At 45.9% G+C, this 26,952-nt stretch overlaps 1 protein-coding gene across 1 annotated transcript in view; it reads right to left on the bottom strand.

The window, feature by feature from the left end:
• Nucleotides 1–26,952, bottom strand: part of Myom2 (myomesin 2) — a 70,383-nt gene that overhangs the window by 19,135 nt on the left and 24,296 nt on the right. Inside the window, exons 12-24 of the mRNA XM_059244993.1 lie at nt 26,341–26,482; nt 24,208–24,407; nt 23,539–23,592; nt 15,508–15,635; nt 14,386–14,569; nt 12,981–13,155; nt 11,228–11,349; nt 9,340–9,527; nt 7,327–7,453; nt 5,319–5,497; nt 3,377–3,491; nt 1,730–1,886; nt 1,538–1,644 (exon numbers count right to left, since the gene is read on the bottom strand). Coding sequence (XP_059100976.1) covers nt 1,538–1,644; nt 1,730–1,886; nt 3,377–3,491; nt 5,319–5,497; nt 7,327–7,453; nt 9,340–9,527; nt 11,228–11,349; nt 12,981–13,155; nt 14,386–14,569; nt 15,508–15,635; nt 23,539–23,592; nt 24,208–24,407; nt 26,341–26,482 — 1,878 coding nt within the window. The remainder of the gene's footprint in view (nt 1–1,537; nt 1,645–1,729; nt 1,887–3,376; nt 3,492–5,318; nt 5,498–7,326; nt 7,454–9,339; nt 9,528–11,227; nt 11,350–12,980; nt 13,156–14,385; nt 14,570–15,507; nt 15,636–23,538; nt 23,593–24,207; nt 24,408–26,340; nt 26,483–26,952) is intronic.

The following is a 26,952-nucleotide window of genomic DNA, read 5'->3' as shown; positions in this document are numbered from 1 at the left end:
GTCCTTCTCCAGCACTATGTCTGCCTGCATGCTGCCATGCTCCCCATGATGATAATAAAAGACTAAACCTCTGAACTGCAAGCCACCCCAATTAAATGTTTTCCTTTATAAGAGTTGTTGTAGTCAAGGTGTCTCTTCACAGCAGCAGAAACCCTAAGACAAACATCAAGGCTAAATTCACATCACCAAGGTTTACTCTGAGGTCATGAAAGTAAACGTAAGGACAGAGAAGGGGCTTTAACCTTTAACACACTAGCAGTCTACTCCAGCCAGGGTCCTCACCATGAAACCCACTTACTAAAAGGACAGCTGAGGGTGAGACATGGGAGTGTGGGTCTGGGCAAGGCAGGCATTCCGGAAATCTAGGATGATCTGCAGAGAGTGGATAAAGCGACAACTTTGGGAATGGCCGCTCTCTCTAACACAGGAGGTGCTTTCTGCAGCTAACCTGCTCCTGGGAACATGCTGAGGCTAGTGGGTCTCTTTCCCCTTCCAAGACTTTTTTCTTATTCAGAGTGAAGTTCCCTGATTCAAGCAAACCCTCGTTGTGGCAAATTGCAACAGGGTAAAAGCAGAATGCATGGCTCCAGAGAAACCCTGAGCAAAGTCAGAAAAACTAAAGTTCCAAGATGTCTCTCAGTTTCTCCCCCTTCTTCCTCCCCTCCTTTCCTTCACAAGACTAGAATTCATCCATGTCAGGGACATATGGGAGCATTCATTTGTGATAAATAAAGAAGTCAGATTCTTCTCAACCAAAAGCAAACTTCATCTGACCTCCGTTCCCAGTGACACCTCCTAGCAGGGGTGTGCATAAATCAAGTGAACCACACCTGGTCCCTGAGGTCTTGCTTGGGTCACCAGTTATATAAAGCATGGCAGACGCTGCATCCTATACATCTACATGAAGCTGTAATGCAGAATGCCCTGTGGGAATTGCGGTGCAGAGGAATACAGCGCCATTTCTTGTGCACGCAAAGAGAGTCCTCAAAGGCAGATTGCCAAACAATCTTCTGTGAAGATTAAGGAGGGGTAATGCCAACCTTCTGCTATTCTTGGGTGAGTCTTGTTCAGTTTGTCTGAGTTTGGCAAAATTTAACCAAAACTGAAGTTGACCTGCAAACCTGTGGCGCCATCAGCATGTCACGGGCGCCCTCCTCCCAGGTGTTCACCTCCCTCCCCACAGTGCGTGGGACGAAGGCGTCACTCCAAGTTCACATGTCATAAACTGACTCTTCTGTGAGCCATATTGAGGTGGGCGTGAACCAATACTTCTGTCCCAGCAGTGGGCCCTTATTGAGACAGTGAGGCCCTTGTAAAGACTGAGTTCTGCTTCCTTCATGTGATACTTTCCAAGACAGAAAGAGGCAGCAAGAAGACCTCTAGTCTAGATTTCCTAAATTTCTAAAGAAATCTTGGCTCACGAGCAAACCCCATGCCCACCCTTCTTCCCGATCCAATGTGTTTTCTCTGTATTAGGGTCGGTCTCTGAAAGTGTGACAAAGCCAAGAATGACCAGCCCGTGTCAGGAAGACGTTACCTTCCTCGTCCAAAACGAAGCTGGAGGACACACCATCCGTGTCACTTACAGATACCGAATATGTCCCTATGTCTTCTTTATCTGGATTCTTAAAGTACAGCTTTGAGCTGAAAGGAAAAAGAAGGGCAAGCGTTAGTCACTTCTGCCTGCAGAAGCCAATGGTTCGCAGCCTCTGGCTTCCCGGCGACTTACTGATCGCCCTCAGTGTGAACCTCGAACCGCTCCTCATCAGCAATCTCTTCATAGGCCTTGCACCAGGTGAACTGGGAGGCATCTGTCATTTCCTGGCAGTCAAACCCAAGGTAGATGTTGCCCTCCTCGTCCACACCAGCGCTGATCTCCTTTGTGCCTATAAGGGATGGGAGGAAGCGGGGGGGATCCTCAGGAACACCGTGTCCCCTAGATTCCCTTTCTAGAGGGGGGGGGTGGCACAGGCCAGGTGGAAGCTTGTCTGACATTGGTTGCATCATCAGTTTTACTTAATGTCTATCCAAAATGGACCAGAGAGGCTCAGAGGAGCAATCACCCCTCAGGGAACTGGCTGACAAGGCCAGCCACTGGCTCTGCTGATGCCATTTATATCAGCAAACTTCTGCTGGCTTCCTCTCCAGCACTTCAGAAACCCCCATACTGCCTCTCAGACTGACCTGTCATCCCCACGCCATAACCTGGACAGTCACGTTTACGCTACCCCATATCACCCACACATTCTTCCTTCTCCACATCAGTTATTCTGTCTTCTGGGGAATAGAGGCTGCTATTTGTCTGGGATGTGTTGACCAAGGTGAAGAGCTTAGCCTGACACCAGACATTCAGAGTACAATTCTCAGAAGCTGGGAATGGGGGATGGAGAAATGACTCAGCCATGAAAAGCATCGGCTGCTCTTTCCGAGGAGCTGGGTTTGATTCCCAGCACCCACATGGTGGCCCACAACCATCTGTAACTCCAGTTCAAAGGGATCTGGTGCCCTCTTAGAAGGCCTCTGAGAGCATCAGTCACATACATGGCAAAACACACACACACACACACACACACACACACACACACACACAAAATAAAAACAAGTCTTTATGGGGGGGATCAAGAGGGAGAGGAAGAAGAAGCTGTATTATTGCTGGTGGTGGTAGTGGTATTGACAGGCAGACAAAGCTAAGCTCTGCTGGTGAACGGAACTAAAGTAATACAGATGTTCCTGGGTTACCAGGAAGATGAAAAAGAAGGAAACAGAGACAGGAGAGAAAGAGGCCCCAGGAGTAGACCATGGAAGTCTCAGCTCTTGGCTCCGTCACCTGCCTAAACCCAGACACACAACCAGCCTATGCATCGGTGAGCTGGTTTTCAGCCCCAAAAGTGCCTCTTTGCAAGATCACCTCCAAGGAGTCCAGTGTAGCCAAGAAAGTGACCAACAGCTCTATAGCCTTCTGACCCCTGCAGCTGTATAAACACACAGTCCCTCTTGGACATTGTTTGCTACTCCTAAACAACCTCTCCACACCAGGCGGATGACCATATGCTCAGGGGCTTGGAGCAGATGCGAAGCCCGGATGTAGCCTTGCTTCTCCTGTCAATCAAGTTCTGCTTAAAACATGTTTGGGGAACTCATGGGGAAGAAAAAAAAGAGTTCAGCGAGGAAGGGGGAAAGCAGGGGATGGGGGTGTAGATAATCAAAATACATTATATACACATATGAAATTATCAAAGAACTTGTAAAAAATTTAAAATGCATTTAAACACACCTCCACCCATGCATACATATATGTACAGAGCATGAGTGCTTCTCTCAAGGTCCTATGGGGTGACATGTACTGTGCTGAACAGCCTGAGAGGTGGGGCCTCACCTGGCCGGGCCTCCACAAGCACAGGCTCCGATGTGTCGGACGGCTTCCCTGGTCCACTGGCGTTCACTGCTCGAACTCTGAACACGTAGGTCTTACCTTGCTGCAGGTCACTGACCTTGAAAGGACAGAAGAAACGTGTGCCGGGGCAGACAGGGGCCAATCTCACTGACAGATGAGCAGATCTCGGTTTGTCTACTTCATTTGTTCCTCGGAACACCGGCGTGCAGAACCAAACGCTATTGACGAGGTTACAACCTGGTGATATTTAATGTGATTCTCCAGGACCAGATACTATTTAAAATGTGGTTTCCGGCTGTGAGAACCATCCCATAGGCATACCGGAATCGAATCAGTCTCTTTTCACATGTATGTGCATACTGCTCCCTGTCATGGCTGGATTCTAAGGTAATCATTGACTCATTCACAGGACACTGTTTTCCGCTGTGAATCTGCTCTGTGGAGAGAACCGCTGCCCAAGCCTCCTCAGTGTGCTCCAGGGTCTGACACACATGTCGCCTTCCTTGAAGGAAGGTGCACAGGCTTCTGTCTAAACCTGGGTCAGGAAAGGTCAGCACCAGAGGATGCAGGCCAGGGACTTAAAGATGCTGTCGCTGACCCAGTGACAAGAAAACTGCAAGTGTTAAATATCTGGAAAATAAGGGTGGACTAATTTACATTGTGCGTGTGTGTGAGTGTGTGCTCCTGTGGACGTGTGAGTATAGGCCGCAAGTGTGTACGCATGTAAGTGCATGTGGCAATGCAGGTATGTATGTATGTGTGTGTGAGAGTGCTGGTGTGCATATGTGGGATGCTGTAAACATGCATATGTGTATGTATGTGGGCACAGTCATACATCTGTGTACATATGTGTAAATGGGTGGGTTCAAGTTTGCATGTGTGTACAGGTATACAAGTATGTGTTCATGTGTACATATGTGTAATAGTGCAAGTGTGGTGCATGTGTGTGTAGACATGTGTGATTGCTGATATGAAATTATGTGTATGTGTGTAAGTGCAAATATGTGCATGTGTGCACATGAGTGCATGTGTATGAGTGCATGTATTCAGGTGTATGTACGTGGCAGTGCAGGTATGTGTTTATGAGTGTACTTGTGCATATGTGTGCATGTGTGAGAGTGCAGGTGTACATATATGCATGTGTGGGCTTCTGTGTGTGTATATGTGCATGTGTGTGAGTATAGACATGCATGTGTGTACATGTGTATAAGAGTGTGAAGGTGCCTATATTTGTATAATAGAATGTATACATGCAAGCGTACATACGAATGGGTGCAGATGTACATGTGTGCATGTTAGTACAGCTGTATATGTACATGTGTGAGAGCACAGGTATGTGTATATAGGTATATGTGTGTGCATATGCATGCCTGTGTGTCAGGTGAGTACAGCTATGTGTATGCACACATGTGTGAGCACAGGTGCATGAATATGCGTGGATGAGTGTATGCATATGCATGCATGTCTGTGCACGAGTACATGTTGCTCTTCAACTAGATAAGCAATTGTTATTAGCAATAATTATTAAAGATAATCATTAAATAATAAGTACTATTCAATACGTAATTGTTAAAGATGAGCAATTACTATTAGCAACCACAGGAACCAGGTGAAGCGAATGTTGGGCTTGAGGTCGGAGCACACAGGTGCCGTCCTCCTTGCCTAGGTGGGAGAATCGGCCTCTACATACAAGGGGCGGGGTCTCTGCATACAAAGGGGCGCGGTCCTAGGGCGGGCTTGCAGGTCGAGGAAGACCGGAGCTTGTGCCACACCCGCTGGAACTTCTGCACTCGCTGCAGACTAGGCGGTGAGCTCCTCTCCGCGCCCCCCACCCCCGCAGCGGTCTCCACGCACCTCTCCCCTAGAGACCTTGGCCAGTCTGCTAAAGGGTCAAAACCATGCCTGTGAAAGGGGTAGCAGTCACCTTCAAATAGCGGTTCGGAGTGGCTGCCTCGCTGGCGGTCTTCCACTCCCCCGCATCCTCTTCCTTAAAATCCACAAAATATCCAGACACGGGACTGCTGCCCGAGTACACCGGGGCTTTCCACAGCATGACCAGAGAGGAGTCGCGGACCTCGCAGAATGTCAGATCATAGGCGGGACCTGAAAAGTTATGAAATCTGAGCAGCAGCGTGACCCTGTCTCCCGTGCAGGCCCTCCTACCCCCACCACTCCAGTGATTTCCCCTGCTGCCTTGGCAAGGGCTTCCCTCCACAGACATCGCATGTATCCTCTTCACATTAAGATACCACTCTCTCTAGAAGGTTCCTGATGCTGGGGCTGGAAAGAGTCCAGCTTCTGTCCCCTCCATCAGGCACCTGGGTGAGTATGAACCAAGTAATCCACAGTGCACATCACTCTCTCGAGCCAGCACGTGGGCATCAGAGACACAATGTGCAGAAACTGTTGCCATCGCTGTGCTACAAACCTCCCCACCCCATGCTAACCCACGTAACAGTTCTCTCTAGGGTTCCGGCAAGCCACAGGAGTCTGGGCTGACTCCGCATTCCCAGCGGAGCTCTTAGAAGCAATGTGGAAAGGCGGTGTTGCCCAACTTCGTCTTAATGAGATCTCACTGTAGCCAGTGTGTGCTGTTACACCAGCTTGTATAAAGCCTTCAAGAAGACTCTGGAGCTGGGCATGGTGGGGCAGACCTGTAATTCTGATTACTTGGGAAGCTGAGGCAAGAGGATTGAAAGTTCAAGGTCTGTCTTGGCTACAAAGGTAAGTTCAAGCTAGCTAGGCAACTTAGTAAAATCCTCTCTCAAAATAAAAATAGAGTGGTAATGGACAGGAGTTATGAAATAGAATACAAAGCTAATATCTTCCCAGTTCTAACTCTGCTACAGACTTTTTTAAAGGTTTTGGTGGTAGAAAAGTGCGTGGAAATATATTCAATAGCAAAAGAGTAAAACCCAATGTGAAGATCCACAACTTCGGAATGCCTACAGACTTTGGGTCTGGTTAATTTCAGTGCGTGAATTCTTTTTTATTTCTGAGTTTTTAGTATAAAGTTGATCTTTAAAAATAATTGAAAAAGGCTACAGATGTAGCTGCATGATAAAAGGCTTGCCAAGCTGGTGGGAAAGCCTGGCTTCATTCCAGGGGAGGGGCTGAAAAAGAGACCAGGAGGCAGGGGAGGAGGAAGAGGAAAAGAGGAAGAGGAGGAGGGGGAGGATGTTGTTCTGAAGAGTCATTTCTAAGGTTAAATTAAGCTCAACTTAATTTAATGGAAACGAGGAAAGAAAGAGGAAGGTATGGACATAGGGACATGGGAGAGGAAGAAGGGAAGGAGGAAAGGAAAGAAAGAGAAGGGAGGAGGGAGGGAGGAGGAAGGAAGGAAAGAGACAAAGAGGGAAGGGAAGGAGGAAGAAAGGAAGGAGGAAAAGAGAGAAAGAGGAAGGAAGCAGGATGTGCAATCAGTACTGCAGCAATTGTACTTCTCAGAGCTGGGGCCCCTGCTTCTCAACACCCTGGAGCACAGGAGTGGGGACCCTGGTGATGTTCTCTGCCTTGACTTGAGCAGGGCTCATGGCTCCCTTCCTGCCTGGGACCTTTTGCCTTTATCTTCTCTTGGCTCCTTAGGAGCTGATGGCCACAGCCACATCTGTCTTGGGTCATATGTCAGGTGCCAGCTGCACATTGTGGACTCTGGGACATTCCTTCTCCTCTGTGGCCTGGGCTAGCAGCTCCCTCTATGCACTGCCTCCCTGCTCTGTACTCAGAGCCTCTTCCCTGGCTGTGCTCAGTTGCAATGGTCCAATCTCACTACCACACGCAGCTCTTGCCACAGTCTGCACCATGGGCATGGCCACCTTCTCTCTATGGAAGTAGGTGACAGCATACTAGCAGCCACCCAAAAGCCTGCTATGGGAGCCTCCTCTGGCCAGCTGTACTGATGTAGGGAGGTCTGTCTGGGAAGACCGTCTCACCAGGTTCTGGTGCTGTCCAAGCCTCACACTTGAAATGCTCGCTGGGATCCGACGGCTGCCCAATGCCAGCCAGGTTGGTGGCGGCGATTTTGAACTCATACAGTGAGCCTTCTGTCAAGCCGTCCACCTGTATGGATTTTATTTCAATTAATATAAGAAGTCAAAGCTGTGTGAAAATGTATAGGGACCGCAGAGGACTCACGACGAGTTTGCAAAGAGAAATGTAAGCCAAATGAACGGTGCTGGAGAGTTAGACATTGCAAAGAGTCATTGCAAAGAGGCCACTTCTGCACCTAGTATGTGGCAGTCATGACATATCAACTCTATGATGGCTTCCACCAGGCTAATACATGGTGACCTCTGGGCAGGTGAAGAGCTGGGCTGAGAGAAAAAAGCGATGCCCATAAAGAGCAAATCAGGAGCAGGGAGGCAACTCCAAGCCCTGCTTTGTCTCTGCAAACCCACCACTGAGGTTAGTGAGATGGAGCGGGGGCTCGCAGAAACCCTGACTCCAGCCTGGCTTAAGTAATGCTGGGTTAATGTTCAGCTGTAGTCACCGGACCTGTCTCCTGTAGTCGCTACAAAAATCTACTCCCTAAGTTAAAGTGCAGGCTGAGTTTCATGGTTTTTCAAGTTGTTACAATCTTCGGTCTACAAAGAAGAACAGGGGTCTCTGTCAGTCATGGGCAAGACCCGAAAGGAAGATCTTTGACCCAGCAACTTGGCACGATGAAAGCCATATCCAGGTCTGGATACTGATTTCCAAAGCAAGACCTTGGTGGTTAAAGTGCTTTATTCCCCAGAGGGCAGAGCCATCTCACCTACAGAGTAAGCAAGGGGTTCTGCCAGGGTCACAGGTCCAATAAAGAGCCACTGGGATGCTGAGGGTGAACTTGGAAAGTATCAATATTGTCACACACATTGAGTTTAAGCCACACACATCATAACATCTAAGTATTGTAAATGAAGTTAAAATGTTACAAAATTATATTATAAAATATATCATAAAACAGTTTTCTATATGACAGATATTAGACTGTTAAGAACTCCCCCAAATTCTCCTTTTTCCAATGTGTCTGCTATGATCAGTTTTTATGTGTTGGTGATGAGGTGAACTCATTCATCACTGCTCAGATGAGAAAGACATCAGCAGTTGACATCAAAATCAAGGGTTTGACTCCAGATCTGTCACTCCCTCTGAATCTGGGTGTGACACACTGGGACAGGAGATGGGAAACACTGGGATTTCTAGGAAAGGGTGATGTGGTGGTTTGGAAGAAAATGGCCCCCAAAGGGAGTGGCACTGTTAGGAGGTGTGGTCTTGTTGGGGGAAGTGTGTCATTGTGGAGGCGGGCTTTGAGGTCTCATATATGCTCAAGCCACCTTCGATGTCTCAGACCACTTCCTGTTGCTTCTGAGTCAAGATGTAAGAACTCTCAGCTCCTTCTCTAGCTCCATGTCTGTCTGCATGCTGCCATGCTCCCTGCCATGATGATAATGGACTGAACTTCTGAAACTGTAAGTGAGCCACCCCAATTAAATGTTTTCCTTTATAAGAGTGGCCGTGGTCATAGTGTCTCTTCATAGCAATAGAAACCCTGACTAGGACAGGTGGTTATTGACAAAGAGCAGTGTTCTCCCATCAGCTCTTGCCCAGCTAGATCCTTATCACCACCACCACCACCACCACCCTCCCCCGCCCCTGTTTCCCCCATTCTACACACACACACACAGGGCTAGGATCCTAGAATGGAACACACCATCCCTGCCAACTGGTCATTAACTGACTATGAAGTCTTCCTAACATGGCCTCTTTATTGCTTCTTAGCTTCCTAAGATCCATCTAGATCCAAATGCCATGCCCTCCTAATTCTGGGATTTTTTTTTAACTACTTCCATTTCAGGATCAAAGGACCCAAAAGCCAACTGAACTCTGAAACTCTGAATGAAGGAGTCCACCCAAAGGTCACCAGAGGTCACCTAGGCAAAAGCAAAGGACAGACAAAAACCGACCGTCAAAATCCTCTCTTTGACAGGCGAAGAGTTGACTTCATGCCAGTTCTTATGGTGTACTTCTCGCTTGTCTAGGTAGTAGCCCAGGATGGCCGAGCCACCGCTGAATTTAGGCACCTTCCAGCCCAGGGTCATGGAGTGGCCGTCACAGTTGAGAAGGGTGATCCCGTATGGATGAGAGGGGACAGCTACGAGAACACAGAAGCATGGCAGTCACGAGGGCTCTGTATCCCTCCTCCCACCAAGCAGCCACCTTTGGAGTCACTGCGGGAAACAGACACACAGGCATCCCCGCTCAGTTCATGGCTTCCTTCAAAGGAGGTGAGTTTAGGAGTACCACTTCCTTTCACCTGTGTCCATTGCTCTTTCCAAATGCAGTGTCAAGCATTGTGATGATAGGACAGGAACCTGTTTAAACCTGGTCCAGACATGGAGCAGGTACCCTGCGGCCCCTGTAGGTAAGCTTTCCAATCTGCCTATGAGAGGAACAATCACCATGTGGCCAGAAGGGGGCAGCACTATCCTTTGTGTTCTCGGTCAGGTATGAAAACTTCAGAATAATATGGGTACATAGCTCATGTTTCCCTGTTTGGACACCATGTCCAGAGGAATGCCACCTTCCCCAAGAAGCTTAGGAGTACGCCCCAGCTTCCCTCTGACTGAAGACTGGTTCATCCTCAGTAATTCCCACTGGGAGCAAGGACGAGCCTTCGGCTTCCTGCCGTAGGAATGGGGTAAAAGGCAAGTAAGGATGAGCACAAGCCTTCAGAGAGGACAGAGCCGTGTGAATCAGAAACAAATGTTCTCTGCTCCTGTGCTCACCTGGGAGTGACCAGAGTCCTCAGACTGTCCTCAGAAGTCCCAGAGCTGGGAGCAGTGGTATACAATCCCAGCATGTGGGAGGCAAAGGTAGGTGGAGCTCTGTGAGTTCAAGGCCAGCCTGACCTGCATAGTGAGTTCCAGGCAAGCCAAGGTTACATAGAGACCCTGTCTCAAGAAACATAAAAAAAACGGGTGGGGGGGGGAGGGGGATCCCAGAAATAGTATTGCTGGGGATGGGGAAAACCTTAACTTCTGAAAACGGTGGTAAAGTTATCTGGAATGAAGAGCGAATACTGTCACGGAAATATGCATATGTGACTGACTGACGTTGGTATTTTAAAGTACTCCTCTTGCAAATGCTCAGCAGCAGAGTGAGCCCCACAAAAGGCTACAGCAACAAGCATAAGACACTGAACACAAGGGAGCACCTTGTCTAGGGACAGCCAAAAGGTCTTGTCACCACTCAACTCAAAAGACAGAGAGAGCCTCAGGATCCCCGAAGCAAGCTGGATCACTAAGCTAGCCCTGTCCCCAAGCTGTAGCTTCAGAGGAGAAACCCTGCCCCAGGAAACAAAATGGAGTGTGACCTAGGAAGACCTCTCAGGCCTCCACACTCACACACCCACAGGAGCTCAAGTACTCACTTGCTCACACACACCACAGATGTGTGCAAAACAATAGATCTGAATTGTCCTGTTTGATCAAAGTAACAGACATTTAAAATATTTATGGATAGGATCAGGCAGTGACAGGAAAGCCACACAGGCTTTCTCCTTGAAAGCACATGTTTCAAAGGGACAGTCATGGCGGATAGTGGATATCCTCACCTGAGTATGGCGCTGTTGTGATGCCTTCCATATTTAATTGGCATGGTGTTGGCCTGCTACCATTTCCCCTCACATGGCCATTACCAGGACAAACAGCCCACTGGGAGGTGTGGACTCTGTAACAAGCTCTGCCGCTACCACCTTTGTCCCCTGTTGGTGGTCTAGATGGTGTGGCAAGTGTTTATTCACACAGAGATTATAACCCTAAACAGAGACAGAAGAGCCCGTAATCTACGTACTGAGGGCCGCCTGGACCTTGATGACCTCTGACTCCTGGGAGTTCTCGCTGGTCCCCACCGCGTTGACAGCCTTCACCCGGAAGATGTACTGCTCCCCCGTGGTTAAACCATGCACCACAAACCTGAGAAACATGACCAAGAGTCACACAGCACAAGTCCCAGCTTGCTGCTCCCTACCACTGAAGTAGAAGTCAGTAGGTCCTTCATATAAAAATTCTCACTTGATCTAAACCCAAGTTTACTTAACCTGTAAACCACACATATCCATCCTCATTTTCTGTGTCAAGAAATAATTCACTGTTTAGGGTAAAAAAACAAGCCAATAGCCCCGATTAGACTGCATTTAGTGTCAAAGTCTGAGACCCTACCTTCAGCGTTTTAGCTGGAGCCTCTCTAGAATGAAGCTCTGCTATAGTGTTCGATTCCCCACATCCAAGAGGTCTGTGCATGGAAAATAAATGCAGGACAACGGGTAGAGACTAGGACCTCGAATTCACAAAGAGCAAGTTGGAGCACCAGCTTTGACACCCGCCAGACCATAGGTCCCTTGTCATGTTCCTTAACCCCTACAAGGCTCTGCTTCCCCTCCTGGGGAGCAGGGATGCTCAGTCCTCACAGAACTACCATGAGCATCAACTGGAGAACCATCCAGAAAGAACTTGGCCCACCTGCCTTGCACACAGCAAGCATCCAGGAAATATAAGCGGTTGTTATGAATCTATAGTCAATACAATTTACCAGCCTCCTACAGAGTCCTCCTGAGAATACACCCCAGGTCTCTTCCTCTCATGGGTCTTTCTCCTGTTGCTGGCAGTGGACTGAGAGACCATCTAGCTGTTATTCTTTTATGTCCCTGGATTTTTACAATATGCCTTTTTAAAAGAATTCTTGCCAGGCGGTGGTGGCACACGCCTTTAATCCCAGCACTCGGGAGGCAGAGCCAGGTGGATCTCCGTGAGTTCAAGGCCAGCCTGGGCTATAAAGTGAGTTCCAGGAAAGGCTCAAAGCTACACAGAGTAACCCTGTCTCAGGGGAAAAAAAAAGGCAATAAATAAATAAATAAATAAATAAATAAATAAATAAATAAATAAAAGAATTCTTTTTAAGGGAAGATGGTGGAGCTGCCACTGAGAACCCTCCACAGCGGCCATTGCGATACCAACTGTACCTCCCTGTGAAGCACATCATACAGGAAATGCAAACCCAGACAATCCATGTGTCCTGGGCAGAGAGCAGAAATGGGAAAATTCCAAACATAAAGACTCCGGCTTCCAACTGCCAAAGACACACATCTCCTCCGGGGCACTGCCCAGCCAGGGGCTGATCATTCCCTGTCCTAACCCTGTCAGGGGCTGAGAAGAACAACACTGCCCTTATATGTGCAAAGAAGGGTTTACCCTACTGTGTGTCAAGTACTCTGACCCCCACATAAATCTAGTTTAAAATATTAAGGAAATGGCAATTATTGTTACATATTGTGTACATAGGTTTGATTCTTGCATTGTCAACCATGCATTTATACAATCAAAACAATAATAGGAAAAGGTTAGTTTTATCAATAGACAAGTTATCTCCATGATGTGACCTGCCTATCTTAAGTCTCCACTAACATGTATGACTAAACAAAAGGATCGTGTCTACAGAGGAGACATTGGCATTCTACCGTGGTATCTCCAGCTCTAGAAGCCACAGCATGTCCAATGCCCTGCCTCTGTGACAGTGGGTTGGTTGCTAGGTGATGGGGAGGTGGCACCTGTTATATCCAATGGGTTTGTGGTTGCAGGGCTCCCACAGGTTTGTTCCCGCCACACAGCAGTCCACATAGTAGCCCAGCAGGTCCTCTTCATGCTTTGGCCTGTCCCACTGCACCACGACAGAGGTCTTGGTATTCCTAGAGGCAAGCACCCGGCCAGGAGCAGATGGGACCACTGAGGGGAGACAGGAAGATAGATGTGATCAGCGTGTGGGTCATTCCAGAGAGCCACCTTGTCCCCAAGGAGTAAATACTCCACAAGGAAGTGAATTCTGGGTGGAGCTGTGGGACTAGGGCCTCTTCCTGAGTCACATGACTGATAGGAAAGGAATTACCACTGTGAAATCTTCATTTCCATGAGGCCGCTAAAGGTTCTAGTGCACGAAGGCTTTGCTTGACGGCCGTGTTTGAAGTAAGACACACTGATGTCCTATTTTGGAAGATCTATAAGGATACTCAATGGAATCACAGTTTGACCATCACATCTTCTGCCTTTCCCCAGTGGGCTATAGTCAAAGATCCTCCAGCCACTCCAGAACCAACCACCTCAGACACATTCCCAGTGTTCAGTGATTATTGTCACTTTGTGCATATGTCATTAAGCAAAGGAAAAAGGCCAGGGCCTCTCCTCGGAGACTACAGATGTGGTAGCTGTGGTCCTGGGTTTGATTTCTAAGAGCCTGGGTGACAATGGAAACAGGCCACAACCCAAGGAGGATCTGAAAGCAGCCTAGGTCTCCATCCCCAATACCAGCTCACTGTCATCTCCAGCTTTTGTAAGGTGTGGTACCAAGGAGAGGGGATGCCCTGATGCTCAGAATGAGAATGCCTAACACTAGGCACATCCCGTACAAAGCCTCCTGAGAATACACCCCTGTTAGGACTCGGGGGGCCTCCTGAGAGGGCTATGCTTTGGGGTGGACTGCAATTCTGAGTTTCTATCAGCTGCATTTGAAATTTTCTGACCAGGATCTTCTAGTCGGATGAGCAAGAAACCACCCTGTGTTTAGGGTTGGGGTTGCTAAGTGACCATGGCCTAAATACACATTTTAATCCATGCATTACTAGGTGTGGTGGCATATGTTTATAATCGCAGCACTTGGGGGCCTGAGATGGAATGATTGCTAAGAGTTTGAAGGCAGATAGGGCTACACAATGAGGCCCTGTCCCAATAAACAAACTAACAAACCACTTGTGGGTTTCACGAAAAGAAGACAGGCCTTTGGAGGAACACTGAGTGTTGGCCATAACATGGGGCCAGCCTTTCATGGCTTGTGAATGGACTCAACACCGTGCATGAAGTCACACACCAGGTGCTCCTGCACCTTCATTCTCTCACTGAAGTGGTGCCAGGGTCACCGTATTTTCAGCCTGCCGTGGATTCTGGTTGTGTGCCATAACTTACCAATCATGTCCTGTGCCTGAATGGGCGGCGTTATCTCTGATGGGTCGCTCAGGCCATGTTTATTGGCTGACAGGACCCGGAACACGTAGGACTTCCCCTCAGCCAAATCAAAGACGGCATACCGAGGGGATCTGACTGCTGTCTGGGCATTGACCCGCTGCCAGCTGCCACTCCCAACTGCAGACTGCAGAAGGGATGGAACAGGAGATCAGAGTCTCGGAAAGATGGAAGGGAGGGTCATTAGAGAGAGTTTAGGAGAGGATTTATGACATTCCAACACCACTTAAGGAGTCACAATTCAGTTAAAATTTTTACCATTCTGCAGCTACTTAGGGTGGTGGCCTGACACGATCTATGTGTCCACAGACGCATGGGTCACACAATGGTGAGGGCACATATCTAAACCACGGAGCTGCTTAGCTCATGAATAAGGGCTTTGGGGAATTATGTCATTTTGTTAAACTCAGTATCCAAGTTCATAAAAACTAAGTAAGAGAGAATACATGAGATATAACGGTATATCTTAAAAAGTATAGAGATATAATTTGTTGAATATGGTTCTGTGTGTGTGTGTGTGTGTGTGTGTGTGTGTGTGTGTGTGTTCTACTAGGCTGTGACATAAAATGAGTCTGTCTTTACTTAAATCCAGGTATTGAAGCCTCAAGCTGCTCCAACACATGGTTCCCTCGACAAGATCGCCATCCAGTGGCTGTGCATGGCTTGCACACAAACACTGAACAGTGGTAGATCCACTTCTCAGGAAACCAGCAGTCCTTGGGAGAAACTGGAAGGCAGGTCCCAATGTGTAAACTCTAACTCCTCCCTAAACCATGGGGACATAGGAACCAAACAGTTAAGCGACAGCTCTGTTACCCAGACGACATAGCTCAGTTCCCACAAGTTTCCATAGCAGAGCAGCTACCTGTGAGGGACCAGCCCCCAGGTCTCAACCCGGCCCTGCACTACTTAACCTCCTCTTATACAACAGTGGTCAGACTCTATGGAGACCAATGGACTCACAGCCCCTAAGTAAGGCATAGAAAAGAGGGTTAGGGTTAGGGTTAGGGTTAGGGTTAGGGTTAGGGCCTGAGAGCAGCCTTCTTGGGAGCTTGGCCAGAATACCTTCTCAATGAAGTACATCAAGGGCTCCTTGCCGCGGGGAGAAGGGGGATCCCAGCTGAGGACAACATAGTTTCTGCTGACCTCTGAGGCCTGGACATTGGTGGGAGGCCCTGGAATCTGAACATCACCTGAGGGAAAAAATGAACTGAGTGAGGGCTGCGTGGTGACACTCAACCATTCCCCAGCATAAACCAGGGCACAAACGACTATCCTAGTGAGCTGGGGTATGGCTAAGAGCAATGGCTGTTCTTCCAAAGGGCCTGGGTTCGATTCCTAGCACTCACATGATGGTTATAACTCTAGTTTCAGGGGATCCAGCACCCTCCTCTGGCTTCTGAGTGTACTAGTCATGCATATGGTACACAGACATACATGCAGCCAAATACTCATAACACATAAAATAAATATTCTTTGAAAGGCTGCTGTGCTATAATCAGCCATTTCTACCCAGAGAAGGCAAACAGATCCCAGGCTTTCTTATCCAGAATCAAAAACACTCCAATGAAGATCACTCCATTTTATTTCTGATTTGAAGAAGAAAAAAAAAAAAAGCAGTTCCTAAGAGTCTCATATAAACGTCTTTCAGAGTTTCTACAGGACAGAGGAATCCGAATCCAGAAGTAATCAACCAAACCAGGATTGTCTCTTGCTAGGATCTGCTCAGGTAGCATTGCCAAAGAGCCTGCACTGGCCACACCTCGCTGTCTCCATACTGTGGACTAAAGTCTTACATTAGCTCCTAAGGCATGCTGCTCTTTCCTCCCTCCAAAGATCCAGAAACATTTGCAAGCACTGTAATCTGTGCCTGTTTATTTGAACTTCAGGAGAGATGGTGATAAGCCCTTTGCAAATAACTGTGAAGGGGTATTTATGATCAAAGACATCTGGTATACCTCCGTCTCCTCTCACCTACCTACATTGTTTAAGTATGTGTGAGGTGGTAGATATTTGTGTTCGAATTTATGAGAGAATTTCACAGGTCTCTTCAATTGTTAGACAAAATATTAAGACTTTCAGTTAGATTAGCACATGATTAAAATGGTTTGAACAGTCCCCAGGACATCTCTCTGCCCTTTGCAATATCTAGTTGCTCCCTTGGGACTCAGCTCCAGGCGGCAAATGGAGCAGCCACATGGAAACAGCACAAAACAAGATCGGGTTTCACTCAGAGAGTCCCTTCCCAGAGCACAGCGAGCTCGCTCAAGAGGGTTCAGCCTGATCTGGAATCCTGCAGCTCAGTGGGTTGAATTTCACTGAGGAGTCAGCATGTCTCCAGGAAAGTGGGGAAACAGAGGTGACTGAGGGAATGGGGAGCAGCCCAGGTCCCCACTAGCCGTTCTCAACCCTTACTTGTATATAACAACCAAAAGGGCACAAGCAAGGACACCAGAGGAAGGCATAGAAAAGTCTGTCGAATTCCCAGAACCTGATAACTCGCTTCCGGTGGAACAAACTAGGAGGACATATCATAGACTGCTCCCACCACCCTGGAGCAGGCAGAAGCTACAAACCAAATGTCACGCTTCAGAGCCGAGAACTATCTGTGTAGTTTTGGGTACACAGCCTCTAGGCAAGAAATAAAAACCCTGCCGGGCGGTGGTGGCACACATCTTTAATCCCAGCACTCGGGAGGCAGAGGTAGGCAGATCTCTGTGAGTTCGAGGCCAGCCTGGGCTACAGAGTGAGTTCCAGGAAAGGCACAAAGCTACACATAGAAACCCTGTCTCGAAAAACCAATAATAATAATAATAATAATAATAATAATAATAATAATAAATAAAAACCCAGCCTTTGCAAACGGAGAGTTCCCAGTGAGGATGAGGATGAAATTCTTGACTCATTAAGATTTTCTACACTACCTTGGGGAGAGTAAGCAACAGCTTTGCAGAGACCCTAGCCACAGACAGAAGATACCAGGCTGGGAATGGCCTAGGAGCCAAGAATGAATTGATGAGATTCACAGAAACACAGCTAGGGTGAAGGAAGAGGTCTGTAGAGACAAAGATGAAAGAAAATGACCAAATACATCTCCTTGTGCCTTTTGCTGTAGAACTGGATGCAGCTGGTTCGCTACAAATACCCTTGACCTCTGTTCACTTCCTACCAGTTCTCTTAGGCCTTGACTCAGTAAGCCATGGTTACACTGGATGCAGATAGAGAGATGGGCACATGTATAACTGTTAGATATACTCTATGTGCAGAAATACTTCTCAGACTAAAGCTGTTTGGATAGCAAAAACACAGTATGTATAACTACATATATGTGTGTTATTTTTATTTTATTATTTAAAATGCTTCCATATCCGTCATCTTTTTCCCTTGGATGATTACACTGTCCAATTCTAATCTAGAGTGCAGAACAGGATCCTATACCACATCCAGTGCCATAGCCATTGAGAGGTTGAGCTGGGGTTTAAGCTTGGGGCTTCTGGGTCCCAATCCTGGGCTTTGTTCCCTCTATCAACCCAAGGAAACCATCATCATCCCAGAAGAAGTTTCCTTAAATTGCTGAAAGCTAAGGTTGATTTGGAATTTGTAGAGCTCTCCCAGGGCCAGAAGTCAAGAGAATGAGAAACCAAAGCCAAGGGCTACAATTTCCAGAAGAGATGATCAACTGAACACACAGGGTACCAGCTCCCTGGTCCAAGGCAGATCACAGGATCCTGGATATGGAATCAGTAGAATGAAATCAATCTTGCAGGGGTAGCAGGATCACTGAGTAGCTAAAAGGGTGACCTGGGTCCAATCCCCAGAACCCACATGCTCTAATTTCATTTCTGTTGCTGTGATAAAACACTCTGACCAACAGCAACTTAAAAGAACGATGTGTTCATTCAGCTCATGATTTACAGCCCATCACTGTAAAAAGTCAGGGTGAGAACTTGAAGCAAGACCATGGAGGAACACTACCTGTTGGCTCATTGGACTTCACGCTTTGCTAGCTAGCTTTCTTGTGTTCCCTAGAATCACCCACACAGAGACCAGTGCTACCCACAGTGGGCTGGTCCCTCCTACATCAATTAACAACCAAGACAATGTGCCACAGACATGTGCACAGGCCAGTCTTATCTGGGAAATACCTCAATTGAGACTCCTTTCTCAGGTGACTCAGAGCTGCATCAAGTTGACAGAGAAAGCTAATTAGGACACCACATAAAGGTGGAAAGCAAGAGCTAACCCCACAAAGTTGTTCTCTGACCTCCACAATCATACCATGGCACTCACACACACACACACACACACACACATACAAAGAGACAGACAGACAGACAGACAGATGGAGTGACAAAGAGAGAGACTCACACAGCAATAAAGTTTAAAAATACATAAATAAATTTAAAATATACAAATAAAAACAATCTTAGTAAATTACACAAGATCATATCTTAGCCACTCCAAGAATGGACCATCCTTTTTTGATGTGATAATTCAGGAAATATTGGAAAAGGTAAATTACATTAAGGATCGAGCATTGGCATGAATGGAATGTTTACAGGAAGGGGTGAACCAACTGAGATGAGGGTGAGAAAAAGAAAGGCTAGAAGCACAACACAAAGACCAAAACAGCAGAAGTGCTCTTCTTGGTCAATAAAAGTAATGCTTTCATTTCACTAAAACAAATGTCTGAAGGAACATTTGAACTTAAAAAAGTCAGTGCCGAGGAGGTAGGGAGGTTCAGTGCTAGAGTCGTGATGGGTGTGTGCAAAACACTGGCTTGATTCTTCAGCACTGTGGGGGTGGGGGAGAAGGAGGGAGAAAGGAAGGAGGGCCAGATTCTATGAAACATTATAGAAAAAGGAGCTTGCTAGTAGCAAATACTTGAACTCAGACATGATTTGCTTAAAAACACTATAGAATCTCTTTAAAGATTAGTTGGTAAGTATGTATGTTTAAATGACCAAAGGAAACAAGCTGTCCTGGTTAGTTCTTAGTGTCACTTGAGAAGAGGCTGAAGAATTGTCTCTATCAGCTTGGCCTGTAGGCATGTCTACGGGATACTGTCTTGATTGCTAATTGATGCAGAAGGGCCCCAGCCCACTGTGGGTGGTACTATGCCTAGGCAGATGGTCCTGAGATGTATAAAAAAGCTATCGAACCATGAGCCAAGAAGCCATGAGGAGTAAGTTCCTCCACAGTTTCTCCTTCAGAAGGGCCCCAGCCCACTGTGGGCGGTACTATGCCTAGGCAGATGGCCCTGAGCTGTATAAAAAAGCTATCAAACCATGAGCCAAGAAGCCATGAAGAGTAAGTTCCTCCACAGTTTCTGCTTCAGTTTCTATCCTGATTTTCCCTTGATGGTAGACTGTAACCAGAGGTATAAGATGAAATAAACCCTGGCGCCCAACATGGGGCAAGAGTTTCCACCTAAAACCTGAAAAAAGATTCTAAAACGGTGCTAAAAACAGCTTCCTAATTGTCTCTCTCAAATGAGCGGCAGCTGCCGGTTTGAGCTACATGTGGGTTCCTGCCGTGTGCGCTCGACCTGCATATGGCGGGAATGAGGCCTCTGCAAGTGGCACATTAAGCTGCATGGTAGATTTAGCCTTTGCTAGTACAAAACAAAAAAAGAGGTTTCTGGGCTGCACGCTGCTTGGATAAAAGCATAGACCCACGATAGCTCCCAGAGCTGGCGGTAAACACGTGCCATGTTGGGAAGCTGAGGTGGGCGGAGCCAGCAGCCACAGCTGCTGCAGTTTAAAGCAGTAGATTCAAAATAAGACAAATTCAGATGTAATAGTTTACAATATATGTAAAATATACGTAGGCTTAAAACAGACAAAAAAGGTGATATAGTGTGATATATACAGTTATATAAACAAATACATAGTTTTAAAAAATAAAGTCTTTAAAGAGACAGTAAAATTAATATAAAAAATAAGCCACGTAAAGATAAATATTACAAAGAAAATCTGGATTGTGTGGTCTTTGGGATTTTTAACTACAAAAAAAACATTTGATTGTAAAAGCTGTTGAGTTATGCCAAAATGTATATTTTAAAGATACTTTGACTTCAAAATTTGGATATAAGGATATGTTGCTTTGGAAAAGAGTCTCTTTTGTTCCCACAAAAAGCCAGATTTTAGTCTGGAATTGTTCCAGATTAAGCTACATCAGGTTTGACCATCCAAGACCCCCTGAAAGGTCTCCGATGACACCATGGCCCAGATGATTCAACATCCAGAATGGTTTGAAGGCAACTGGCTCAGATGATACACCCTCATGGACTATTCCATGATCCTAAAATTTTCTTTGTGTCCCCATAAGATACAGCGGCCCCTCCAGCAGGAAGTAGTAAGAGAAGCTACGCCCAAATTCCCAAATTATATGTAATTTTACTTTGTTAAGGTTAAAACCTTCCTTTTTTTAAAAAAAAAAAAAAAAGGAAAAGTGCTGTGGAATGTTCTGTATGGCAAATGTGTTGCTGATTAGTCAATAAATAAAACACTGATTGGCCATTGGCTAAGCAGAAAGTGTAGGCGGGGCAAGGAGGAGAATAAAGCTGGGAAGTGGAAGGCTGAGTCAGACAGACACTGCCAGCCGCCATGATGACAAACAGCATGAGAAGATGCCAGTAAGCCACGAGCCGTGTGGCAAGGTATAGATTTATAGAAATGGATTAATTTAAGATATAAGAACAGTTAGCAAAAAGCCTGCCACGGCCATACAGTTTGTAATCAATATAAGTCTCTGTGTTTACTTGGTCGGGTTTGAGCGGCTGTGGGACTGGCAGGTGAGAGAGATTTGCCCTGACCGTGGGCCAGGCAGGAAAACTCAAGCTACAAAACCCTTTTCTCCCCAAGTTGCTTTTAGTTGGAGTGCTTTTGTTTTTATCATAAAAACAGATTAAAACTAGAATACAAACTTTACTCTCCAAGTCCTCTCCCATGACACCAGAACCTTAATTCACACCCAGCTTGCTGCAGACCGTAGGAATTGCTATTTTCTATGCAAGCAAAGATTCACACCAGGATCAGCATCCCCATGACGCTGACTACCAAGGTCCCCAGTCCTCTACATTGGGATCTCATCCTCCACCTTCCAAGGCTAGACACATGAATAGGTACCAGCCTCGGGAATACTCTGATGTGTGAACAAAACACTGCCACATCCAAGAATGTAGTAACCACAAGGAAGGATAGAACCAGCTGGAAAGGAGGTACAGGGAGGGAACCAGGGGACTAGCTGAATGCCCTCAGCTTCTTCCTCTGGCAATCAAGCTACAGTGACTGCAGGCAGAATCTCACCATATCACCCCTGTTGTTGCTGTGGAAATGCTTCGTTGACTCGACATTTTTCTTTATGCAACATTATTCTTTACTCAACACGCTTCCCAAATGCATCCATGCCTATAGACTATAAAAGGTGGCTCCTCTAGCTAGGTAGGCAGAGCTGGAAGGTCCCTCCCTGCCTTTGGGAGTTTTACTAGGCTCTGCTGCTTCACAGTACCACAGGTTTCATCACAGACCCACGGCATTTGTGATGCAAGCTACACCTTCTCACCGTGGCCTTTGTTATGGGGTGTGAATTCCACCCTCCACATTGGGAGAGCACAACATTTCTCCACTAATCCTACATCCCATGAGAGTGAAACAGAATGCTTTTCCCCCCAGCATGCCAAACCTCCCATTTATACAGGCCTGCTCACAGCAAGACTGTCTTCTCCAGTATATCTGGGAGCCATTTCTCAGACACTCAAATATTTGTGTTTCAGTAGATCCTGCACTGGGCAGAGTGCCAGACTGAGGGAACCAGACAGTTACGGAGGGTTGCAAGCCACCCTGCCAGGGCCAGTTTCCTCCACTGAGTATTGATCAGGTGTCTCTCATGGCTTTGCAGGTCTTCTGGAGATACCTGTTTGACGAAGACCACTAGTGCCACCTCGAGGTCACCCCTGCAGAATCCCCAAGTGCTCTCCATGGAACTTTACTTCCTCTGTGGTCAGGGCTAGGGCACACTCCTTCAGAGACCCTACAGCCTTCACAGTGTAGAAGACACAATGTGAGGCTTCTCCTATGGAGGCTGTGTACTGCAAACCTAAAAGTCAATCCTAGCTGCCAACTGCCCTAGGAGGAACCTTCTTGAATACTGTGATTTTGAAGAAGAGCCAACAAGCACCCCTGCTTCGCTGGTGCCTTCAAACTGATTTGCAGTCTTTCTAGAAGAAGAGGAAGAGGGAGAAAGTGTGTGTGTGTGTGTGTGTGTGTGTGTGTGTGTGTGTGTGTGTTTGAGAGAGAGAGAGAGAGAGAGAGAGAGAGAGAGAGAGAGAGAGAGAGAGAGAAGTTGTCTGTTGTGTCTTTTTACTCTTTTGCTCTTTTGGGGGCCCACTACCCAGCTCCCAAATAAATCACACACAGAGGCTTATTCTTAATTATAAATGCCCAGCCTTAGCTTGGCTTGTTTCTTGTCAGCTTTTTTAACCTAAGTTAGCCTGTCTACCTTTTGCCTCTGGGCTTTTTCCTTTTTCTATTTCTGTATACCTTTCTTTCTTATCCCGTTGCTGATTGTGTAGCTAGGTGGCTGGTCCCTTGTGTCCTCCTCCTTCTCTTGCTTCTTCTTTCTTTTCTCCCAGATTTCTCCTTCTATATATTCTCTCTGCCTACCAGCCCCGCCTATCCACTCTCTTGCCTTGCTATTGGCCATTCAGCTCTTTATTAGACCATCAGGTGTTTTAGACAGGCACAGTAACACAGCTTCACAGAGTTAAACAAATGCAACATAAACAAAAGTAACAACACATCTTAAAATAATATTCTACAACAGTTGTCCTCTGGCCTCTAGATGTGTATGCATGCATGTATATATACACACACACATGCACAAATAAATACATAAATAAATAAGGGCCCAATTTCAGCTAAGAATCATATCTCAGCTTTACCTGCAGGAGGCCCTAGAAGATGCATTTGGGTCCTACTAGAAGAGTGCTTCCCAGACATACTACAGCTTGATAATTGTCCACTCTGCCCTCAGCCTCTCTCATCTCTAACTAGAGCCTTCAAGTTCACGAAGCTGAAAAAAGAGGATTCTTACCTTCAAGGTCATCCTGGTAGATGACGATTTCTTTCTCTCCTTCCAAATGAATCGCTGCAGAGAAAAGGAGATGGTGACTTTGACATCCAAGGGTTCCCTGAAGGAAGCACAGTTTTCCCTAATTGGGGGTGAGTTGGGAGCTGGCTCAGCATTTAGGCAACACAAAGTTATGGGGGTCATGACCTCTGGTATTTTGGAAGTGTTCCTGGTAATTCTTTGTAGAGGGTCAAAGGATTCATAGTAAGGTAAAAATAGTGACTCCAGTGAACCATCACAAAGGGTCTAGTCCCATGTAAGAATCTTTGCCACAGAATTTAAAATTCAGTCAGAGTGGCTTGGTGTCGAGTCCTAAGTCCTACCATGTACAGAAACTGTGCCACCAAATGTTGGAGAACATGTGACTCTGGGCATTCTAGATTCCATGCACTGTTTGGTGAAGACAAGAAGCACTGTTGTGAAGCACAGGTATAAGCCTCTATTTCTAAAGGCATGTCAATCACCTCCAAGCCAAAAGACAGTATTGATGGAGATGTTGAGAATGAGGAAATATCTCCTGCCACACTCCTCATGGGATGTCATGCTTACATGCAGTGGGTAACACAGAAAGAAATAACTTCATGCATGTGGTCCACAGGTTCCTAGTTCATACTGGGACTTAAATGAGCATACCTTGTAACCTTTTGAGGTCAACAGGGTCAAGGGCAGCCACAGCATCGGAGACCCGGGAAGGCCTGCTGATGCCAGCATTATTGACAGCCCTCACACGGAACACATATGACCTTCCTTCAAAAAGTCCTGTGACAGGGTACTTGCAGATCTTTACTGGTGCATCATTGCACTGGACCCAGTTGTTAGTTCCCACCTCACATCTTCAAATGAAAAAGAAATGTAGAGGGAAAAAAGCAGATGTGGTAATAATCTACTAAATACTCAGAGGTGTACTCTCATAGAGCAGTCATCAAAGAGGAGCACGCCATTTGGATAAAACTCAAACTATTGAAATATTGATATCTATTAATAGTAACACAATAAACCTTAAAAAATACTTAGTAAATTCAATAGTTATCTCTACATAGGTACATAAAGGTGGATGGATAGATAAGTGACAGATAGCATAGACATAAGATAGATGACATAAGATAGACGATAGATAGATAGATAGATAGATAGATAGATAGATAGATAGATAGATAGATCAGGGCTGGTAGATAAGATAGAGATAAGGGATAAATAAGACAGGCAAGACAAGATAGAAGGTAGGTAGATGGATTACAGATAAGAAAGTCATGATAAGATAGGAAAACAATTGGAAGGTAAGGCAAACAAGATAGAGAGATAGATAAATGGTAGATAAGAAAGACATACAAGATAAGATAGAAGTATAAATAGATGACAAGTAAGACAGTCAGATACATAGATGATAGATAGATAGATAGATAGATAGATAGATAGATAGATAGATAGACAGACAAATAGATGATAGATAGACAAATAGATGATAGATAGACAGATGATAGATAGATAGATAGATAGATAGATAGATAGATAGATGATAAATTGATACATGGGTAGATATCTGATAGATAAATAGATGATAGGTAGATAGAAAGATAGATAGATAGATAGATAGATAGATAGATAGATAGATAGACAGATAGATGAATAGATGGTAGATAGATAGATGGATAGATAGACAAATAGATGATAGATAGACAGACAGACAGATAGATAGGCAGACGGACAGACAGACACATAGATATTTAGATAGATAGATGATAGATGGAAGATAGATGAGGGAAAGATAGATGGATAGATGACAGGGAGATAGCCACATACATGCATTTACATGGATAGACAGGTAAGTTCAATCTTTGTGGTTTACAGCTTAAGATAATTCCTGCCATCAAACATGTTTAAGTCAAATCTGCTCAAAAACTTGTTTTAAACTCATTGTTGGCAATTTCTTTTTTAGTTTTTCCTCCTCTTTCTACTCATTCTAGTTCCTCTCTACTCACCCCTCCCATCAGGATCCACTCCCTTTCTGTCTCTTATTGTAAAAAAAAAAAAAAAAAAAACAGGCTTCTAAGTGATAATAATAAAATATAACAAAATATAAGATAAAACAAAAAAACTATCACATCGAAGTTGAACAAGACAAGCCACATTTTGGCAATTCTCTTGGCAGCTTGAGCAGCAAGGCCACAGGGTGACTCCTCAGCTTGTGAGATGAAGTCTGGGGGAGGATCTACCTTCCTCTGTCTCCACTGTCCATCTTAACTGACATCTTACCAGGATCCTGCTCAGGCTACTGAGCAGTAAGATACCAGTTTCCAGATCCCTTCCCATGCAGAATTTGGAAGACTTTTGAAAATATTGTCCTGTCTAGAAACCTGGAAATGCAGACAAGATTGACCTCTGTTTTTCATAGGCTAAGGAATTTAAATATAAACTTTTATGTCAAGTCCCCAGCAGAAAATGGCCAGATCAGAAAGTTAGTCTTTTGGGCTCTTCAAGTTGTAGAGTTGAGCATTCGTGTTAGAGAGTGTCACCTCACTTCCTCTAGTTATCCTGCAGTGAAGGGCCGGGCTTGTTACTGGCCAACAAGCCCCAATGGGGTCTCCCAGGGCTCAACCTACCATCATCATTTACCAATTACTTTATCAGTGACATTGGATGCCCAAATAGTGGCATGCCCACACTCCCAAATGGCACTGTTAGCCTACAGTGACATGATACATCCAAATGCGTGGACTTAGTTGTGACACTGGGGTTTCCATCCCTAGGACAACGAAGCTCACTCACTTGTCAATGAAGTAGCCGATGACAGGACTCTCGGTAGTGGTGTTGGGCGGTTTCCAAGTCACGATAACATAGTCTCTGTTGGCGTCATGGCACTTCAGGTCCATGGGTGCCCCAGGAGCTCCTGTGACCAATGGGTCGGCATCTGTTGTGGGGGAAACGTGTCCACATCACTTACGAGGTGGGGTCACTGCCAAGCCTGCCCACAGACGTCCAAGCTCACATTCTCTCTGATCAGCTTGATCTTTATCACCAAATTACTTGAATGCCTCTATTAACCCAGCAGACTGATATCAAGATATATTGACGTCTACATGCATTTTTTAAAATCTCCTTACTTGTAACTTTTTTATAATTTGATCCAAAATTAAATTTTACCTTCACTTAATTTTATGTGGTCAAATCTTACAAGCTGTCGAAATTTACTAAAAACACGGTGGTAAGCTAGCCTTTACAACACCTAAGAAATACCAACTGAGATGCTTTTATATTTTGAATTTCTTAGAAAATGTGAGAATTAAAAAAAAGGGGGGGCAACTTGTGGTCAAATGTTTCCCATTCATTTTGCAGCCTGCAATGCAATTTTAATTATAGCTGAAGGCCAGCAGAGCTGAT

Source organism: Peromyscus eremicus, chromosome 17 (assembly GCF_949786415.1).
Source record: "Peromyscus eremicus chromosome 17, PerEre_H2_v1, whole genome shotgun sequence".
Classification (NCBI taxonomy): Eukaryota; Metazoa; Chordata; class Mammalia; order Rodentia; family Cricetidae; genus Peromyscus; species Peromyscus eremicus.
The sequence above is the reverse complement of the archived record's forward strand: the minus strand, read 5'-3'. Positions and strand labels throughout refer to the sequence as shown.